The sequence below is a fragment of the Piliocolobus tephrosceles genome, chromosome 20 (assembly GCF_002776525.5).
Source record: "Piliocolobus tephrosceles isolate RC106 chromosome 20, ASM277652v3, whole genome shotgun sequence".
In the NCBI taxonomy this organism is placed as follows: Eukaryota; Metazoa; Chordata; class Mammalia; order Primates; family Cercopithecidae; genus Piliocolobus; species Piliocolobus tephrosceles.
Window position 1 is genome coordinate 11,857,526 of NC_045453.1, and position 19,166 is coordinate 11,876,691.

General features: G+C 42.8%; 1 protein-coding gene across 1 annotated transcript in view; it reads left to right on the top strand.

Annotated features, from left to right (window-relative positions):
- Positions 1-19,166, top strand: part of DHX35 (DEAH-box helicase 35) — a 79,048-nt gene that overhangs the window by 31,617 nt on the left and 28,265 nt on the right. Inside the window, exons 8-13 of the mRNA XM_023227948.3 lie at positions 2,177-2,236; positions 9,438-9,550; positions 10,481-10,577; positions 11,457-11,615; positions 13,885-14,095; positions 18,171-18,295. Of these exons, the coding sequence (XP_023083716.1) occupies positions 2,177-2,236; positions 9,438-9,550; positions 10,481-10,577; positions 11,457-11,615; positions 13,885-14,095; positions 18,171-18,295 (765 nt within the window). The remainder of the gene's footprint in view (positions 1-2,176; positions 2,237-9,437; positions 9,551-10,480; positions 10,578-11,456; positions 11,616-13,884; positions 14,096-18,170; positions 18,296-19,166) is intronic.

Sequence of the window (19,166 nt, forward strand, 5' to 3'; positions counted from 1 at the left end):
AATATCAGCAGTAAAATGTTGGTATGTTTTCTTCTCTTTTCTGTGTATGTGTGTGTGTGTGTACTTGGATCTGTTTTGGCATACTAGGGATTGATTGAATTATATATACTAATTTGTATCTTTCATATTTCCCTTAACATTACATTAGGATCATTTTTCTGTGTCATTTAAATATTCTCTGAAGATACTATTTTTAATGGTTATTTAATCACATCTCTATCATAAAGTATTTAACTTCCCCTACTGTTAGCAATTTATATAGCTTGCAGATTTTAAATATTATAAATACTGTTGCAGCGAGCACCCTTGTAATTAAATCTGCTGCATTTCTGTTTCTTTCTTTATTATTAAGTTTCAAACATATCCCAAAGAAGTGTATAATGACCCCCATGTACCCATCATCTGGCTTCAACAATTACAACTCACAGCCAATCTTGTTTCAATCTTACCTCCACTCTCTCCTCCCTTCCCACATTTTCTGATTGTTTTCTTTGGACAGATTCCCAATTAGAGTCTAGAAAGAAATGGTAGAACAGGGTGATTAAGAGCATAGGCATTGAGTCAGACTACCTGGGTTTAAATTCTGACTTTGCTGAGTTTACTCATCTCTAAAATGGGACAATAGGAGTCTCTATATCTGTGCTGGTGTACTTTCCTCTATGGTAGCCACTAGCCACCTGTGGCTATTGAGATAAAAGTTAATTAAAATAGAAGAAAGTAAAAAAATTCAGGTTCTCAGTCACATTGGCTATTTTTCTTTTCTTTTCTTTTCTTTTTTTGAGACAGAGTTTTTCTCTTGTTGCCCAGGCTGGAGTACAGTGGCGTGATCTTGGCTCACTGCAACCTCCGCCTCTCAGGTTTAAGCGATTCTCCTGCCTCAGCCTTCCCGAATAGCTGGGATTACAGGCATGTGCCACCGTGCCCTGCTAATTTTGTATTTTTAGTAGAGGAGGGGTTTGGTTCCTCCACGTTGGTCAGGCTGGTCTCGAACTCCCAACCTCAGGTGATCTGCCTACCTCGGCCTCCCAAAGTCTTGGGTTTACAGGCGTGAGCCACTGTGCCCGGCCACATTGGCTATTTTTCAAGGGCTCTATAGCCACAGATGGCTAGTGGCTTATGCATCAGACAGTACAAATAAAGAAAGTTTTCGTCATTGCAGAGAGTTCTGTTAGACGTAGGTGCTGTATATTGTGATTTGTTTTGAAGCTTAAGTAAGATAGCAAAAAACTTCTAGGTTAGTGCCTGGCATAGGGTCACAGCTAGACTGTGAGGTTCTTTTGTGCAAATTAGAAAAAGATGTCCCCTCTGGGAGGATGTCTAGAGCTAGGTAGGAAGCAGATGGGCTGGATTGCTGATGCCCCTAGCCCCCTCAGCCAGGCATCTTTGCCCAGTGGGTATACTGTGTACCTGTATGCAGGGCCTCTGGGCTAGCACATAAGTTCGTCTGTATTAGTTGTTGTTATTACTACTTTCATTATGATTTTATTCCATTGCCAAAGATTTAGATTTTTTGATACTTTGAGGGAATTATTGTACCATGTTATTACCTTTTTCAGGAACAGTATAATAAGAGGGCTGAATTCACTGAATTTTTGCCAACACTGAGTATTAGCCTTAAAAAAATAAATCCTTGCCAATGGGATAGATGGGGGAAAAAATCTCATTGTTATTATATGTCTTAGCTGTAGCTCATTTGATCACTTCTCTAATGCCTGTTGATTATGTGTTTCTTTGAGTAACTTAATATCTTTTATCTATTTTTTTTTTTTTTGGCCATATTTCTGTCTTGGTGTTATCATTTATTGTTTGTTTGCTTTTAATATACTTTTTCATACATAGATTCAAACAATCTTGAGACCCGGGTTTCAGGAAAAAAAGGTTTTATTCTCAGTAAATTCAGATTTGGGTCTTAAAGCTTCTTTATAGTTTTTATAATTAAAAAAATTTACTTTGGAAAATTCCATACATTTACAAATTGGAAATAATAGTGTAATGACCCCCCGCTTTACCTTTGACAATTATTAATTTGTAGTCAGTCCTTTCATCTGTAAGCTTCCCTACCTCCTCCTCAGTCAAAAAAAAAAAACACTGAATTTTTGAAATACGTTTTAGATATCAAATGATCTCATCCGTAAGTATTGCACTATTATTATTTCTTAATGTCTTCTTTTTTTAGATTCAGAAAAAGCGAGGGGATCTTCGATTGATTGTGGCTTCAGCCACTCTGGATGCGGACGTAAGAGCCTTTCCTCCCCTTTCCTCCTCTCCTCACAAACACTTTCGTCCTATATATCCTTGGGAAGTTACCTCTAGCAAGAGCTTATCTTTGGCAGCATGGCCTACCTTCTTTATGGGACCATCTGATGTCCTAGATTTCATGTAATCAGAGGATACTCCTTTTCAGCTTGTGGGTGGAAATTAGCCTGTAATTAAGTAAGTTCATAATTACCTACCTGTCTTGTTTATCTACATTCTGTCTTTCTCCTCATTTAGGCAGCTTCTTTTTATTATTTTTTCAGTATGAGTCTGTATTTCTTGAATTTGTTTATTTATGACTATACTGTATATATTTAGATTTTTCTGTGCAATTGAAGTTTCTCCTGGGCCGGGCACGGTGGCTCACACTTGTAATCCCAGCCCTTTGGGAGGCTGAGGCAGGCGGATCACTTGAGGTCAGGAGTTTGAGGCCAGCCTGGCCAACATGGTGAAACCTCGTCTCTACTAAAAATATAAAATTTAAGCCGGGCGCGGTGGCTCAAGCCTGTAATCCCAGCATTTTGGAAGGCCGAGACGGGCGGATCACGAGGTCAGGAGATCGAGACCATCCTGGCTAACACGGTGAAACCCCGTCTGTACTAAAAAATACAAAAAACTAGCTGGGCGAGGTGGCGGGCGCCTGTAGTCCCAGCTACTCGGGAGGCTGAGGCAGGAGAATGGCGTAAACCCCGGGGGGCGGAGCTTGCAGTGAGCTGAGATCCGGCCACTGCACTCCAGTCTGGGCAACAGAGCGAGACTCCGTCTCAAAAAAAAAAAAAAAAAATATATATATATATATATATATATAAAATTAGCTGGGCGTAGTGGCGCATCCCTATAATCCCAGCTACTTGGGAGGCTGAGGCAGGAATATTGCTTGAATCTGGAAGGCAGAGGTTGTAGTGAGCCAAGATTGCTCCATTGCACTCCAGCTTGGGCAACAAGAGCAAAACTTCATCTCAAAAAAAAAAAAAAAAAAAAAAGTTTCTCCTGTATGTATAGTAATTTCCATGTTGAAGTTTTTTATGGCTAGGTTTAATTATTTTTTTCTCTTGATGACCGATAGTTTAAACAGCAGCTCAACTCAGCAAATACTTTTGACCACTTGCTATATATACATACAGAAATAGATGTTTGCAGTTCAGTGTGTTCAAAGTACTGAGGCAGCCAAGGAGGGAGCCCTTAACTCCAGCCAGCCGAGGAGTGCCCAGAAACTTTCATAAAGGTGGTGACGTACCAGCTGTGCTTGAAAGATGGACAGCCGTTTTCCAGATGGATGAAGGTGGGGAAGGGCACCCTAAGCATAAATGAAATCGCAGGGACATGACCATGAGTTGACGGAACTTCGAGTCTTATCTTATCTGCCAGACCCTTATGGGTGAATTACCCCTGAACTTCCTCTCTGACTTTATTTTCTTCCACTTTTTCCAGTACTCCCTACATTCCAGCCTCACTGGTCCCCTTGCTGTCCTCAAAACAACCCAGGCATGCTTATGCTATGGAGGAACCCTCTTTTTAGATCATTCTTCCCCAGACAGTCTAAGGTTCTCTCCTAATTTCGTTCCAGTTTTGAGTATTTATTATTTCCTCAGAGAGGCGCTATCTAAAACAGCACCCCAGTTGCTGTTTATTCCCTTATTCTGATTTTTTTTTTGTTTATCACTTGTCTATCACTACTTAACATTATATGCATTGTTTATTGTGTGTCTCCTGTCACTAAAACATGAGCTCCATGAAGATCAGGACTTTGTCTCATTTTGTCCCTTCCACCTAAAACAATGTCTGGCACAGAGTAGGCACTTGGGTCGAATGAATTTTGATTGAATGGAAAGCAATGGAAGATTAAAATGGGGAGGTTAGGGTCGGATGACGGAAGGCCTTACAGGCTCAGCCAGAGGGGATGAGCTCCATCCTATATCTGGTTGGGAGCCATGGGAACATGTGAGAGAGGGCAGTGACTTCATCATGTTTGGGCTCTAGAAAGATCATTCTGAGTGCTGTATATGGGAGACAAGAGTAGATACGGAGTCTCCAGCAGATATGGAGGCCAGTTCTGAAATCCAAGTGAGATGTGGTCCCTGGCTCCTGGCTCCTAGTCTCCCTGTGGCTTCTGGGAAACAGAACAACTTGGAGAGAGAGAAAGCGCAGCATGGCAAAGGTGAATGTCCAATGTGTCCGGAGACTGGTTTCTCAGACTTTTCTACAGGCTGTAGGAGTCTGTCGTCTTGGGTCTGCTCATGGCAACTTTTGGGTTAAAGCTCCTCTCTTGCCCTGTTTAATTGTCATCTCTCTCACCCATGGTGTCTGCTGGCGTGCTATTTTGTGGACTATGGCTGACTTCACCTCTAGTTAGCTCCTCTGTGGCCACGTTACACAGAACATCTCTATCTCTTTTTCACCCCCCCTTAAAAATTATTAAATTAAGTTAAAAATTATTCTAGTTTTTATTATGTTCAAAACTGTAATGTCCAAGTCTTTTCTTAGATGCATTTTATTGATTGATTGATTGATTGATTGAGACCGAGTCTCTCTTGCCCAGGCTGGAGTGCAGTGGTGTGATCTCAGCTCACTGCAAACTCTGCCTCCCAGGTTCAAGTGATTCTCGTGCTTCCGTGTCCCGAGTAGCTGGGACTACAGGCGTGAGCCACTATGCCTGGCTAATTTTTGTATTTTTAGTAGAGAAGGGGTTTCATCATGTTGGCCAGGCTGGTCTCGAATTCCGGACCTCAGGTGATCCTCCCGCCTCGGGCTACCAAAGTGCTGGATTTACAGGCGTGAACCACCACGCCCGGCCAGATTCATTGTTAATTAATACTAATTGTTCACAATTGCCTTTTATTGTCTTGGTGTGACACAGAGATGAAAAAAATAGCTTCTTTCAGTTCTGTCTATGGTAGTTGATATAGATGACTTTCTGGAAGCAGTTTTGTAAGCAGGAAGGCAGCATGTAGGAACTTTGTCCTGCTTTGCTCTGCTGTGGTACAGGACATGCTGGACCCTGGTGAGCTGGGCCATTCCTTCTTATTCCATCCTCACTGCTCAGCCGGTACCTCCTGTGTGAGGAGGACAATGGTTTCTATGTGTCTCTGAATGGGGGATCTGTGTGTGTGAGTCATCTCTGTGTGGGTTGTGGGTCCGTGTGTGAGCGGCCTATGTGAGGTATGGGATGTGAGTTTGTATGTGAGTGAAGGAAAGAAAGAAGATGTGAGTGGGCGAAAGAGGGCAAGAACGAGGAGGACCATGTGGGAGTGGCAGTGGGGTTGGGTATGGCTTAGGAAACATTTTGGTCTGGAGACCCAGGGAAGTCCAGAACTCATCCCCTGTCCCCCAGCGGCTCGGTCTGTGGGTGATAGACTAATTTCAAACCTCCTAGAGCCAGGGCTGCTGATAGGCCACCTGCTGTGGTTTCTCTCAGCGACTGGGGTGGCCCAGCCTGCAGATGAAGACAGCAGCGGCTGCAGCCGGGAGGCAGAGACCAGCAGAGCATGATGGGGCTGATCAAATAGCTGCTTTGGTTGCTTTAGCTGCTTTCTTAATGTAAGCCCATTTAAACGAACAATTATATAACATGACTGGATATAATTATGCAGTATTTATTGATCCTGTATCACACGATATTATGATATTGCTTTTCTTTTATTTGCGTCCAACTACATGGCAGAATATGTGGTTACTGCTCCCATAGTTTTTTTGTTGTAAGTCCAGCTACTTGAAGAGAGACTAATTTCTCTTTCCAGGTTCTTAGAGAAGGAACTTAGGATCAGCTGGGGTCAGGTCCCCACCCTGGACCTGTCTACATGGGCCAAGGGCTGTTGGCCAAGGGATGGGTGTCTTGGGTAGGCATGGCTGCTTGGCGGCCACTCCGGTGGATCAGGAAGGAGCAGCTACCAGGGAAGGAGCCTGTGGTGAGCTAGAAGACAACCCTGCAGATGGCCACATCATTTACATTCCTTTTCATAGACTGTCCCCTGCCTTTATATGATGTACGCTTCTTACCGTGTCTGTATGTCAACGTGACCCCACCTCTTTCAAACCTGACTCAAACTCCTCTTTTCTGGGTGTGTTGAACTCATTTTACTCTTCTTGTTCCTTGATCCTGCCTCAAGATTCTTGCATTGTTGGTACTATATTTATTTACTTTTTTATGTATTTTGTCTTTCCAAATAAAGATACAAGATAAAGATCTTAAATGTCTTGTGCCTTCTCAGTAAATGCTGAGTCTTAATTCTTTTTTTTTTTTTTTTTTTTTGAGACAGTTTGGCTCTTGTTGCCCAGGCTGGTGCGCAATGTTGTGATCTCGGCTCACGGCAACCTCCTCCTCCCAGATTCAAACGATTCTCTGCCTCAGCCTTCTTAGTAGCTGGGATTACAGGCGCCCGCCACCACGCCTAGCCATTTTTTTTTGTGCATTTTTAGTAGAGATGGAATTTCACTATGTTGGCCAGGCTGGTTTTGAACTCCTGACCTCAAGCGATCCACCCGCCTTGGCCTCCCAAAGTGCTGGGATTACAGGCATGAGCTACTGCATCTGGCCGAGACTTAATTCTTGAAAGAGTAACTCCCTATCTTTACTTTTCAGTACTATGTATTCCTTAACGGTAAGGTTTAGACATCCACTCTAATAAAATTGTCAAGGCATCATCTTCCTTGTTCTGCTTGCCATTTTGGTAACATTCACCCCTGTCCAAGCCCTTTGGTAAAATCTTCCTCCTCCTCCTTCCAAAGCTCCTGGAGCCCTGCCAACTTCCCTCTCCCACCTCCTTGTTGGCTTCCTCTTGGGCTCCTTCTCTGTCTGCTCTTCCCCCTCAAGGCTACACACCCCTGTGGCCCCTAGTTCAGCTGAGCCTTCATGCTTGTGGCAGTCTTGACTGTGTGCCTGCACACTAGCCTTAGCTGTCTGGCAGCTGGCTAGCTGTGAACATCCTAAACTCATAAACTTGTGACTCTCGGATTCTCCATCTTAGTCTCTTTCTCGTGATCATTCAGACCAAGACCTCCATTGCTTTAAGAAGTTTTTATCCCCAGTTGAGTAAGAAGTCACTCCAGCCTTCTTTCCAATGTGCATGTGTGTGAACCCTCACTCACTGATTGCTAGTTCCTACCAGTTGTATCTCTGGAATGATTTGCCCAGGTTCACACTTTGTCTCCCCTGCACTATTATGATAGCTTCATTAATTAGTTTGTTTGCCTCGAATCTTTTAGTTCCTCTGCCCTTCTCCAAAATGGCCACTGGAGTCCAGGATCCAGCTTGCGGGTCTGATAATATCATGTCCATCCTCACTGCCCTTGTCTTGCCCGTTGGATAAAGTGTCAGTGCAGCTCAGCACTTGGGTCCCTTCAGAGTTATGGCTAACATCACTTATTGAGTGCCATTCTAGGCTAGACGTGTGCCACAGCTGTCCCACACACTTTATTTGAACCTCACAGCAACCTTGCAGGGTGGATAGCAGTTTGTCCATTTTGCAGATGAGAGGGCTGACTCAGAGATGAGGGAGGCCTGCCCTAGACCTTGCCTCTGTCCTCCCTTAGGGACCCCTTTACATTTTAGTCCACACTGTGCTGTTGTCCTGGTAAGGGATGTCTCCCCTTCTCAGCCAGTAATAATCCTCCTTAGCCTTTACGGTGCAGGCGAGGGATATTGCCGCCTCCATGAAGCTCTCCCTGAAAGCCAGTAGTTCTTAACTTTTCATTCTATCAGATTGTAATCTGCAGCTCTTTCCTGGTCACAGGGTCAGTCTGCCTTAGGGTTTATTTTATCAGCTCTTTGCACATCGGCCTTCTGTGAACTCTTTACTCTTTTGGGGCATGGGGTGTCTGTTCCCACTTGTTCGTGTGTTACTTCTAGTGTACCTGTGCTGTGCATGTCATAGGGATGCAGGAAGGCTGAAGCGACTTGCAGGGAATTTACCCAAAAGAAAGTGAACAGGGGTACTGTGTGGAATTCTGCATAGCAAAGCATAGTTTTGTTGGCATGAGGCACTTTTATGTCTGTGCTTATTCTTCTCAATTTTGAGGTTAATGTATAACATCCGTGTACTTTGTAGTTAAATCTAGTTTACTCTTTTAAAAATACCCCTCAGAGCCCCTTCACTTAGTGTTTGATGCCGTTCATTAGCACAGCTCCTGGGCTTCTGGGTTTCCTGGAGCAGGATGGACATGTTTTATAAAGGTACATAGGGAAGTAAAGACAAGCTTTGCAGTTACGTAGCTAGGCCTTGGGGAAATGAGTAGAGGTGGGGAATGGAAAGGGGACCCAGATTCAAATAGTGGAGCACTCCACCCGACGGGACATCCATGCCCCCTCTGCAGTGGATACCAACTGCTTCCCATCTGGTGCTCACTTGCCTGCCTGCATAGTCACTTAACTCTTCTCAGTCTCAGCTTCTCTTTGTACCTTAGGGTCACATTCCCCAAGAGAGGATCTTTGGTGGTGTTTCCTTCCTCCATCATTGGCCAGAGCCCTTAAGACAGGTCTCCTTGTGGGCTGCAAGTGATAGTCAAGTACCATTAAATAGGATGTGGCCACCTGTTTGGGAGAAACTGCCAAGAGACACTTCTCCCAACGGTACTGCAGGAGTGTCGGGGAAGTACATGATTGATGGCCTACCCCATGCAAAGCCTCGCACTCACTACTGTAGGGCGTGTAAAGATGGAGAAGACACTATCCCTGCCATCAAGTGACCTAAAACCAGTAACAGTGGGGCCAGAAACACACCTACTGTTCACAGAAGGAAAAGTTTCCTTATAAATTGATAACTCGAATGATCATATCTATGTTTTCCAGATAGAGTCACGCGCCAACCTGATCTAACCTGTACTGAACTTGAATCACACCTTTGACCAAATTTTTGCTTAAATGAAATAGCATAGGAATAAGATAAATAATACTACAGCTACATGTTAACTCAGATGCTATACTGAATGCACTTTTGAAATCTAACCTTTATTATTTTTATGAAAACTTTAGTAAAGACTGTCGTTGAAATGTGATTCCCCGCAATTGCAGTTAGAAAAATGTGAATTTAAAAAATGTATGTTTCAACCCATAATCTGTATTGCGTATATGTAATCCTTGCTACTCACCTGTCTTTGGCCAGTTTTAATATTATCTTTTTCCTTCCATGAATCACTATGAACCTTTTTCTCTAAGAGAAATGAAGAATTAATTTTTTTCTTTTTAGAAATTCCAGGATTTCTTTAATCAAAATGAAACCAGTGATCCAGCAAGGGATACAAGTGTGATCCTTACAGTGGAAGGGCGAACATTTCCGGTGGATATCTTTTATCTACAAAGGTTTGATGATGCTTGATTTCTTGATGGTGGTAATTAGAAAACTCGGTCTCTGATGTAGAATGTCAGAACTGCGTTTGCTCACAACTCTAAAGGATGGGGAGGAGCATGTTTTGTGTCCCTTGTCATTGGTCTAGAATGTTTTTACCCTGCTCTGCATCACTGCTGAATTTAGTTTAAACTCTTCACACTGACACACAAGTTTCCGTGAGTCTGTGGCTAGTAGCTCAGCCAGAGAAAGCAAAAATGGTGAAAGGTTTTGGGGAGGGAAGCTTGATAGTTTTCAGAACTGGGATTTACAAGGCTGCATGTTAGCAGGGGCAGTATTGGTGATTTGAATCATTTGGCTCTCAGTTCTCTACATCCCTAGCTAGAAGGCCCAGTTGGCACTTTTGGGAGTAGCCTACTTGGACAAGCAAGGGGCCATCCTAATTCCTGTACTAGTCACTGCACAAACAAAGACCAGGAGCCTGTTCCAGTGGCTGATAAATCCAGAGTTGTGAACTTGATTTCTGAATCGTTTTGTTGCAGAGCACATCCATCAGGGCCATCCAGCTGACCCATAAATGCTGCTATTGATTAGGAGGGAAAACGGGCTGGGAAGAGCCAGGGCTTTAGCACTGGGACCACAGCTTCTGATTTTCATTGGTCCGATGTCTTTGCATACTAAAGATAGCACATCTGTTTGTATGGGTATATCATTTTATTTCTTTGCAAATAAAGCTAAAAATCATAGTTGACATATAATTATGGATTATTCTTGAATATTAGATTTGAAAAAAATGATTATTTATTTTATTTATCAATGTACTACTTACCTACTGGGCAGGCCCAAACTTATTTTTATGAGCTTTGCTGCCAGATTATTAGGGTAATTGATCTGTAATTAACGGGCATATTCTAGTGATGAATTCATCCCATTTGTCTTTTCAGTCCTGTTCCAGATTATATCAAATCAACTGTGGAAACTGTGGTGAAAATTCACCAGACAGAGGGAGACGGAGACATTTTAGCATTTCTTACTGGCCAGGTAATGCCATTGTACTTCTCTGATGAACACACATGTTAAGACAGCACCAAAATTAATACAGAGCCTTGTTACTTTACTCAGCCGTTTATTGCATGTTTTGTTATATTTTGTAGTTCCATAATTATGTAAAAAATTGATTTGATGTCATTCATCTACCATCTAGATTGTCAGGGAGTCGTTAGCCCCTGCCTGTTCTGTCTGCAGAGGGTTAAATGTTTTTTAAATGTATTAACTGATTCCAAAATAAACTAAGTAGTTGAGTGAGGGCTGTTTTGTTTGCCAGAATTGGATACTACATTAGGTCCATGGTCCTGCACACATGTTGCTGCTGTGTACCTCTTTTTCCAGTGACACCTTTACAGCTCATCCTGAAGGTGATAAGTGGCCATATTACTGGTAAAACAACTGAACAGACCCAAGTGCTCACTGAAGGTGGCAACACTATTCAGACCTGCCCTCCAACTGTAATCTTTTCCACTGCCAAACACTTTCCATGGTTCAGTAATCTTTTTTGGAGAAAGCTTCTAGTGATTTTATATGCTACAACTTGTCCATATGCATGTGATGCTTGTTTGACACTGTGTATGTATGCTGGGTAAAACAGTCATTGTTTTTATTTATTGGGAACTCGTCCATTCATTGCAGATCATATTGATTTTTTAGTAACTAATAGTGTAGTTGCAGAATTTCACCCATTGTCATCATTGTTTATTAGCATTTAATTAAATATCATCCCAGAGTGGAACAAGATGGCACTGAAATTATTGAATCTGACCAAAATTAAAATCCAGATTCTGACTTTGATTTTCTTTCAGTATGATAAAATAGCATGCTTTAAAGTGATCTCAGTTTCTTTGGTTTCTGGTTCAATGTCTTTAGGAAGAGGTAGAAACTGTTGTGTCGATGCTCATCGAGCAGGCTCGGGCGTTAGCTCGCACTGGGATGAAGAGACACCTCCGAGTTCTCCCCATGTATGCAGGACTGCCTTCCTTTGAGCAAATGAAAGTGTTTGAAAGGGTGTCACGCAGTGTCAGAAAGGTGAGACTATCCTGATGACCAAGGGTGTTGGCAGCTGTCTGTAATCATAATGATGCTCATTTACTTGTTTTGAAACTTGCTAAATACAAGGCAGACTTCTAGGTCTGTATTTCTGTGTAGTAGATCTAAAAGCACACAATAAATAATACATTTTGAAGATTTCTTTCTTTTTTTTTTTGTTTTGTTTTGAGACGGAGTCTCGCTTTGTCGCCCCAGGCTGGAGTGTAGTGGCGCAATCTCAGCTCACTGCAAGCTCTGCCTCCTGGGTTCATGCCATTTTTCTGCCTCAGTCTCCTGAGTAGCTGGGACTACAGGCGCCTGCCACCACACCCGGCTAATTTTTTTTTGATTTTTAGTAGAGACTGGATTTCACTATGTTAGCCAGGATGGTCTCAATCTCCTGACCTTGTGATCCGCCTGTCTTGGCCTCCCAAAGTGCCAGGATTAGAGGCGTGAGCCACCGCACCTGGCCCGTTGTGAAGATTCTAAATCCGTCCCACTGAAGGGTCACTCTGACAGTAGTTATCAGATCAGGTGACTTCCCTTTTCTTCTCTTCTGCCTTCCTAATATTTCCCATGACACATGCTTACTTTGGCTGAAGGGATTGTTTGTGGGGATTTAGGTCATCTGTCAGGAGCAATAGAAAGGTTGGTACACATGGTTTCTAAATAATTTAAGTATCAGCTTGCTTATTTTAAAGGGCCAAATTTAAATCAGTTAATTCAAGGTGTGGCTTAAAAATGTTTAGCCTTGAAGTGAGAGTGGGGAAGCGTGTGGTGGAAAGCACTGGTTTGAAGGAGCTGGCAGGCAGCCAGTCCGCCCACTGTCCATGGTCCCCCTGGGCCTGACTCTGCCTTTTCCTTTCATTAGATGAGGACTGCGCAGAACCAGCCCAAGGACAGCTTTTACTGTAGTAGCTATTTATGAACAGATGGCAGAGAATAGAGCAGGTGAGGGATGGTCTGAGGATCCACTCCCAATTTCAGATCACCTGGAAGAGGGTGCTCAGCCTCTTAACCTTTGGGATGGAGCAACTTGAGTCTGCCGCGTCAAACATTAATTGCAGCCAGTCAATCAGGAGACCTGGATTCTGCCCCTGAGCTACTGTGTGCCTTGGGACAACTGACTTAACCTTGAATCTGAGTTTTTGCAGCTGTAAAACATAAATAATAATAACTTTCAGATAGGTGGTTTAATAGCATAATATCTTAATCCCAGCTACATACAAATATTAGGAAGATTATGTTATAAAATGATCATTTATAAAATAATTTTTATAAAATGATTTATAAAATGTAAAATGCCTGAAAATAGTTCTAACTGCTATATGTATGTGTATGTGTCCCCTGCTACTTAAACCCTCCAGGGGCAGCTCCCAATGTACTGGGAATAAAATGCAAATACCTCATGGTGGCCCAGAGACCACATATAATCGCATCTCTGCCTCCCTCTGCAACCTCATCTTGTACCTACTCTGTATTTTGGCTGCACTGGCTGTTTCTCCTTCCTTTGAACTGTTTCTTCTTCTTGGATCTCTGTAGGCTGCTTCTTGTTACTCAGGTCTCTGCTCAAAATCTTTCACAGAGGCTCTCCCTGGCCAACAATTGTAAAGTAGCATGCCCTATTATTATAATAATATATAATATACATGTTATATACTATATCATATCATATTGCCTCATTGTATTAATATTTTCTTTATAGTACTTGTTGTACTCTGAAATTATCTTCTTGTTTATGTTCAGCATGTCTTCACCCCACTCACACTAGAATGTAAACTCTGGCAGAGCAGGGCCCTTGTCTGTCTTGTTTATCCTACATCCCATCACCTTGAACAGTGCTTGACAAAGTGCATACCGTCAGGAAGTAATCACGATATGAATGAATAAATGACTATACCTGTGCAAGGTGGTGGTGATTTACTTTGGTTATGCCAAAGGGAAAAACTAACAAATAATACGCTCTGCTCACTTTATATATTAATTGTATATAGTCCCTTCAGTAGCCCTAAGGGAGGTGGTAAATCTTATGATGTAGATGAGAAAACAGGTTCAGGAGGTTGAGTAAGTTATCAAGGGTCACATGATTAGGGAGAATTCAAATCCAGGGCTCCCTCTGACATTGAAACTTACACTCTTTCTAGTATATTAAGCTGCCTCTCACAGATTCTGCAATGTTGGAAATGTTAAATCTTTTAGGATTTTTAGGAGTTTATTAAAAGCAAAAAGAGTAAAATGACTTTTATTCTTCTTTCTGTGCGGAACTTAGGTGATAGTGGCCACCAATGTGGCAGAAACCTCTATCACAATCAGTGGCATTGTGTATGTGATCGACTGTGGCTTTGTCAAACTCCGAGCCTACAATCCCAGGACAGCTATTGAATGCTTGGTGGTGGTGCCAGTCTCCCAGGCATCAGCTAACCAGCGAGCAGGACGTGGTGGTCGTAGTCGCTCAGGAAAATGTTATCGCCTTTATACAGGTTAGTGTGGCTTTCCCTAAGGGTTTGTGACTTTCTCATAGACAACCTGGGCATCAGAGTATAGCAAATGTTTATTCCTAATGGTAGAACTTAACATAAAATACAGGCCTTCCTCACAAGGCCCTGTGTAATCTGCCCCCCACCGCCTTCCTCACTTTAAATATGGTGTTAAGTTACTAGTCCCCATTGGCCAAAGCTGGCCTGTGAGTGACCGCCTATTTACTATCCTGTTCTAACCTAACATCTGGGCACAGGTCTGTGTAGCCATGCACCCCTAGGGCATGGGCTGTGTGTCCTGGATCCTTTCTTGCCTTTCTTTCTTGACTTAATGTGCTGTTTTCGTATTCCGAGATCCCTGAGTCTTGTGGAGCCTCACATTGGGTTCCACTTTTACTTCTGGTTCAGAGCATCTTTGCCAAGTGAAAATGGAAGGTCTGTCCCGAGACTCATTCATAGAAAACAAATAGTTGATGAACTCCTGCTCTGTGCTGTGCATCATGCTAGGTAGGCTTTGAGGGAACAGAAGGCAATTTTAATACTGTCTCAGCTCTTTTGGAGCTTTCTATCCAGCTTGAAGACAGCCTTACCTACAGACAGTGATGGACCCAGAGCTGCTCTTTCTCTCTCTGCACTTCTCTTTTGTGGGGAATGCTGCTGAGATTTTCCCCGGTTGTCCAAACTCAATTTCCAAGTCACTGTTAATTCGCTTCTCTATCCAGTATCCATCTGCATTCACTTAACCAGACCCAGGGTTTTCTGTTTTATTTTGTTTTGTTTCTTCTGGTGTGGCTACCCCTGAAGAAGGTCCAGGGGTTTTAGCTCTGCCATTTGTCTCTTCTTTTCCTTTCTGGTTATCATTGTCCTTGTTCAGTCTTTGATGTTGATCTTTCTTTTTTTTTTTTTTTTTTTGAGGTGGAGTCTCGCTCTGTCGCCCAGGCTAGAGTGCAGTGGCCAGATCTCAGCTCACTGCAAGCTCCGCCTTCCGGGTTCACGCCATTCTCCTGCCTCAGCCTCCCGAGTAGCTGGGACTACAGGCGCCCGCCACCTCACCCGGCTAGTTTTTTTTTTTTTTTAGTAGAGACGGGGTTTCACCGATAAGCCAGGATGGGCTGATGTTGATCTTTCTTTTAGCAGTGTTTGTAGAGCACCTGCTGTATGCTGGCCATGGTGCTAGAGCTTGGAGATCTGGGGCTAGTAACCACGGTCTGTGGCCACAGTGGCTCACAGTCTGGTGGTGGAGGTAGACCTCAAACAGATCAGCATACTATGGTATGATAGGGAGCAATAAAGAATCGGGAGCCTTGGAAGCAGAGAGCAGAGGCTTTTCCTTGGGCTGTTTTCTCTGCCCAGCAGATCCTCCTTATCTTTCAAATCCTCTCTCAGATGGCAATTCCCTCATGAAGCTACTTTAGATGCCTTCTCCTAGAAGCTGGTGTTATCCTTCTGGGGATTTGGGGAGCGCTTCACAACCAGGGTGGTGCTTGAGCCTGATCTTTTTGACAGTACAGTCCTTATCTAGGTGAAGAGGTGATTGGGGAGATTGAATTTCAGCACACCAGGCAGAGGGAATGGAATGTACAAGTACTTGCAGGGAAGGAAGTGGGTTTGGAACATTCATGGAAGGGAGAGAATATGCAGAATCCAGGACCAGAGGACCAAGGGCAACCACTGAAGATGCTAAGAAGAAATGACTAGAGTAGAAAAGGGAGAGCCAGGACTGAAAGGGATTCTGATATGCAGAGAAGATTTCAAGACATTTTTCTCTTCAAAAATTATTTATTGAGGTGAAATTTATGTAACACAACATTAACCAAATTAAAGTGAACAATTTATTATATTCACAATGTTGTGTGACCACCACCTCCATCTAGTTTCAGAACATTTCAGCCACTCCAGAGTAAAATCCCTTATGCATTAAGCAGTTTCTTCTCATTCTTTCTGGCTGCGAGTCCCTGGAAATCACCAACCTGTGTTCTTCTCAATGGATTTCTCTCTTTTGGATATTTCATGTGAAGAGTCATACAATATGTGACCTTTTGTGTCTGGCTTCTTTTAGCATAATGTTTTTGAGGTTTATCTACATTGTAGCATGTACTTAATTCCTTTTTATTACTGACTAATATTCTGTTGTATAGATAAACCACACTTGTTCATTTATTAGTTGTGGACATTTGGGCTGTTTTTGCATTTTGGCTATTGTGAACAGTGCTGGTATGAACCTGCATGTACATGTACTTGAGTAGGTGTTTTTAATTTGTTTGGCTATTACAAGGTTATATGTAATTTTGTTTAACTTTTAAGGAGCTCAAGTTACTTTTATAGAGGCCAGCATTATCTCATGTGCCAAGAAATCACAGACTAAAGATAGGCAGGTGGGTTTGGGTGAAAAGTCGCTGAATCCCTTTGCATGAGCAGTTTTAGTGGAAGTTGGGTTGGGGATGGCCCCTGACTGTAGTGAATGCGTTGGTGTCCAGCCTCTAGGCTTCCACAGGAGCCTCCAGAAAGTGTTGCTTTGAACAGGGTGCCACCTGCTCAGACCCTCCACAGTTTCTCAAACCATGCAGGAATTCTCTTTGTTTCCTTGGGCTGTTTCCTCTTTGCCCAACAGATCCTCCTTGTCCTTCAAATCCTCCCTCAAATGGCAACATGCAGCTTCCCTGGAGGCCTTCCTCCAGCCACCCTGCTTCCTGCTTCCCTGAGCCTCCATTTCTCTTTGGGAAGACCACTCCTTGGGACTTTTCCTATTTCTCCTTGAGGGTCAACTGTTTCTGGTCCAGGTCCCAGACCCCTGCATATCACTGAAGCTTTTCAAGGGGATTGCCTGCGACTCCTACAGCTTCTGGCCCTATGCCTCACACACTTGAGTCCTCAGGAGAACTTGCATGTCATTGAACTTTCAGGAAACACCCACTTCCTGTGAGCTTTTCAGCAGAGTGGTCCTCTTATGTGGTAACTTGGTTTCTCCTTTGGTCAGTAGAGTGCTTGGAAAATGGGGTTCTATTATCAAGAAGCTGTACCCCAAATGCTGTTGAAGTGTCTCGTTTGGAAATTCTTGCTGTTGGCCGTCATCCAGAACCTTCCAGTTAGACCCAATTTGTATCAGTTAGTCCACAGAATATTGGTTGTCTATTTTCTCAAAGAAAACCTTTTTGAAGTTCTTCAGGGACAGTGGTATTTCTTCAAGGCACTTTTTTTTTTTCCTAGTTAACTAAAGCTTTAAGATCTAAATGGAAGTTGGGTCACCCTTGTATTGTTTACGAAGGGTGTGCATCGGTTAAAATGTTGACTGATGTGGGAGATTTTGGTAGGTGGAGCATTCTCTATATAATCCTTAAGCTTTCAGAATATACATGAAAATGATTTAAACTCTTCCTCTTTTTTCCCCACCCTTCCTGCCTAGCTTTTATAAAAAGGCCTTCTTCCAAAGTCTATTCTCCTTCCCCCTCCTTTTCTGCCCTTCCTGTCTTGGGATCTCTGTGTCTGAGGATGATTTTTCTTGTGTAAGGTCACCTTTTTTTCCTGGCAGGGCATGTAAACATTCATTTCTTGGTTTGGGGCAGCATTGGATTCTGGGAACGATATTGTGTACCTGGCTCGTTGATTTAAAAACTTTGATTTGGACAATTTTTGCTCTTTATAAGATTTGGTCATTTGTTATATTTTGGTGATTTATCTTGAGGTTGTTCTTTGCTTGTATGTGAAGCTCTTGCTTCCTTGACTTATTCCAAACAGAGATGGTGGCAACTGGGAACTGAGAGTGGTTCAGCAAATACTTACTGGTTTGATTTAATGTTTTGCTGACAAAAAACATTAAAAAACATTAAAAAAACAGCATTTTAAAGCAAAAAGAAAAAGTTTTATAAAGGTGTATTCAAATATATTTATCTAAGGCATTTTAAAATAGAATGGTCTTTCCTAAGTATAAAAATAACTTTATATCATGGTATCATGTGCATCTGCTCCTAGAATCCTAGAGCTTCTTGTTCAAGATAGAGAAGAAAATTTGTCCCTTGGTATAGTGATTGCATTTGATTGTGACATTTGGTCCCAAACAGTTCTGATTTCCTATCCTCAGAGGAAGCCTTTGACAAGCTGCCTCAGTCTACGGTTCCTGAGATGCAGCGTAGTAATTTGGCACCTGTCATCCTGCAGCTGAAAGCGCTAGGAATTGACAATGTCCTCAGGTTCCACTTCATGTCGGTAAGTCCTGCCTGCTGTCTGGGGCCATAGGGAGGCTAGGGAGCTCACGGGGGATGTCAGGACACTGTCGTAGGGCATGCTGTCTTTCTTCTTTTTCCCTACTCAGGTCATGTGTTATGTGTCTGCTTTGCAACCAGGCCCTGTGCAGGACGTAGGGGAAAACAGCCAGACAAGGTAGCCTCAATTCCTGTTCTTATATAGTTCCTATTCTTGTCTGCTGGGGAATAGAGACAAGTAAGTGGGTAATTACAGAGCAGTGTGCCCAGGGCTCTGAGAGACAGAGGAAGTGCCCCCCCTTAGTCAGTCGTGTCCCAGGTGAAACCTGAAACCCAAATAGGATCTCACCAGGTTGGGAGGAGTGGAGAGTTCCAGGACGGCTAGTCTTTGTACAGGCCTAGATGCAGGAGTACCATGACTAGGGGATCCTGGAAGGTTTAGATGGAGCTGCAGGAAGACCTTTGTGTCTGATTGCTTCTTGAGATGATTTCTAGGAGTGGAATGACTAGGTCAAAGGGCCGTAGTCCTGTTGAGGGTCCTGTTACATGGCCAGATTGCTTTACCAATGTCAACTCTAGCAGTGCGTGAATGCCCACCTTGTGGTACTTCCATTGTGCCATGTTATCTTCTTTTAGTTTCGCTGACTTGATTGGCCAGAGAGAGAGAGGGGGGAAATTACCTTTATTATAATTATTTTTAAATTTCTCATAAGGTAGCTTTTTATAAAAACATTTACTAGTCAGTTTGTATTTCTTCTGAATTGTTAAGCTATTTGTCTGTTAGAATTTGTGTCTATTAGTGATTTTCAAGAATCCTTTGAATATTAAAGACATTAATCTTTATCTATAATATTTCTTACAAATATTTTCTATTT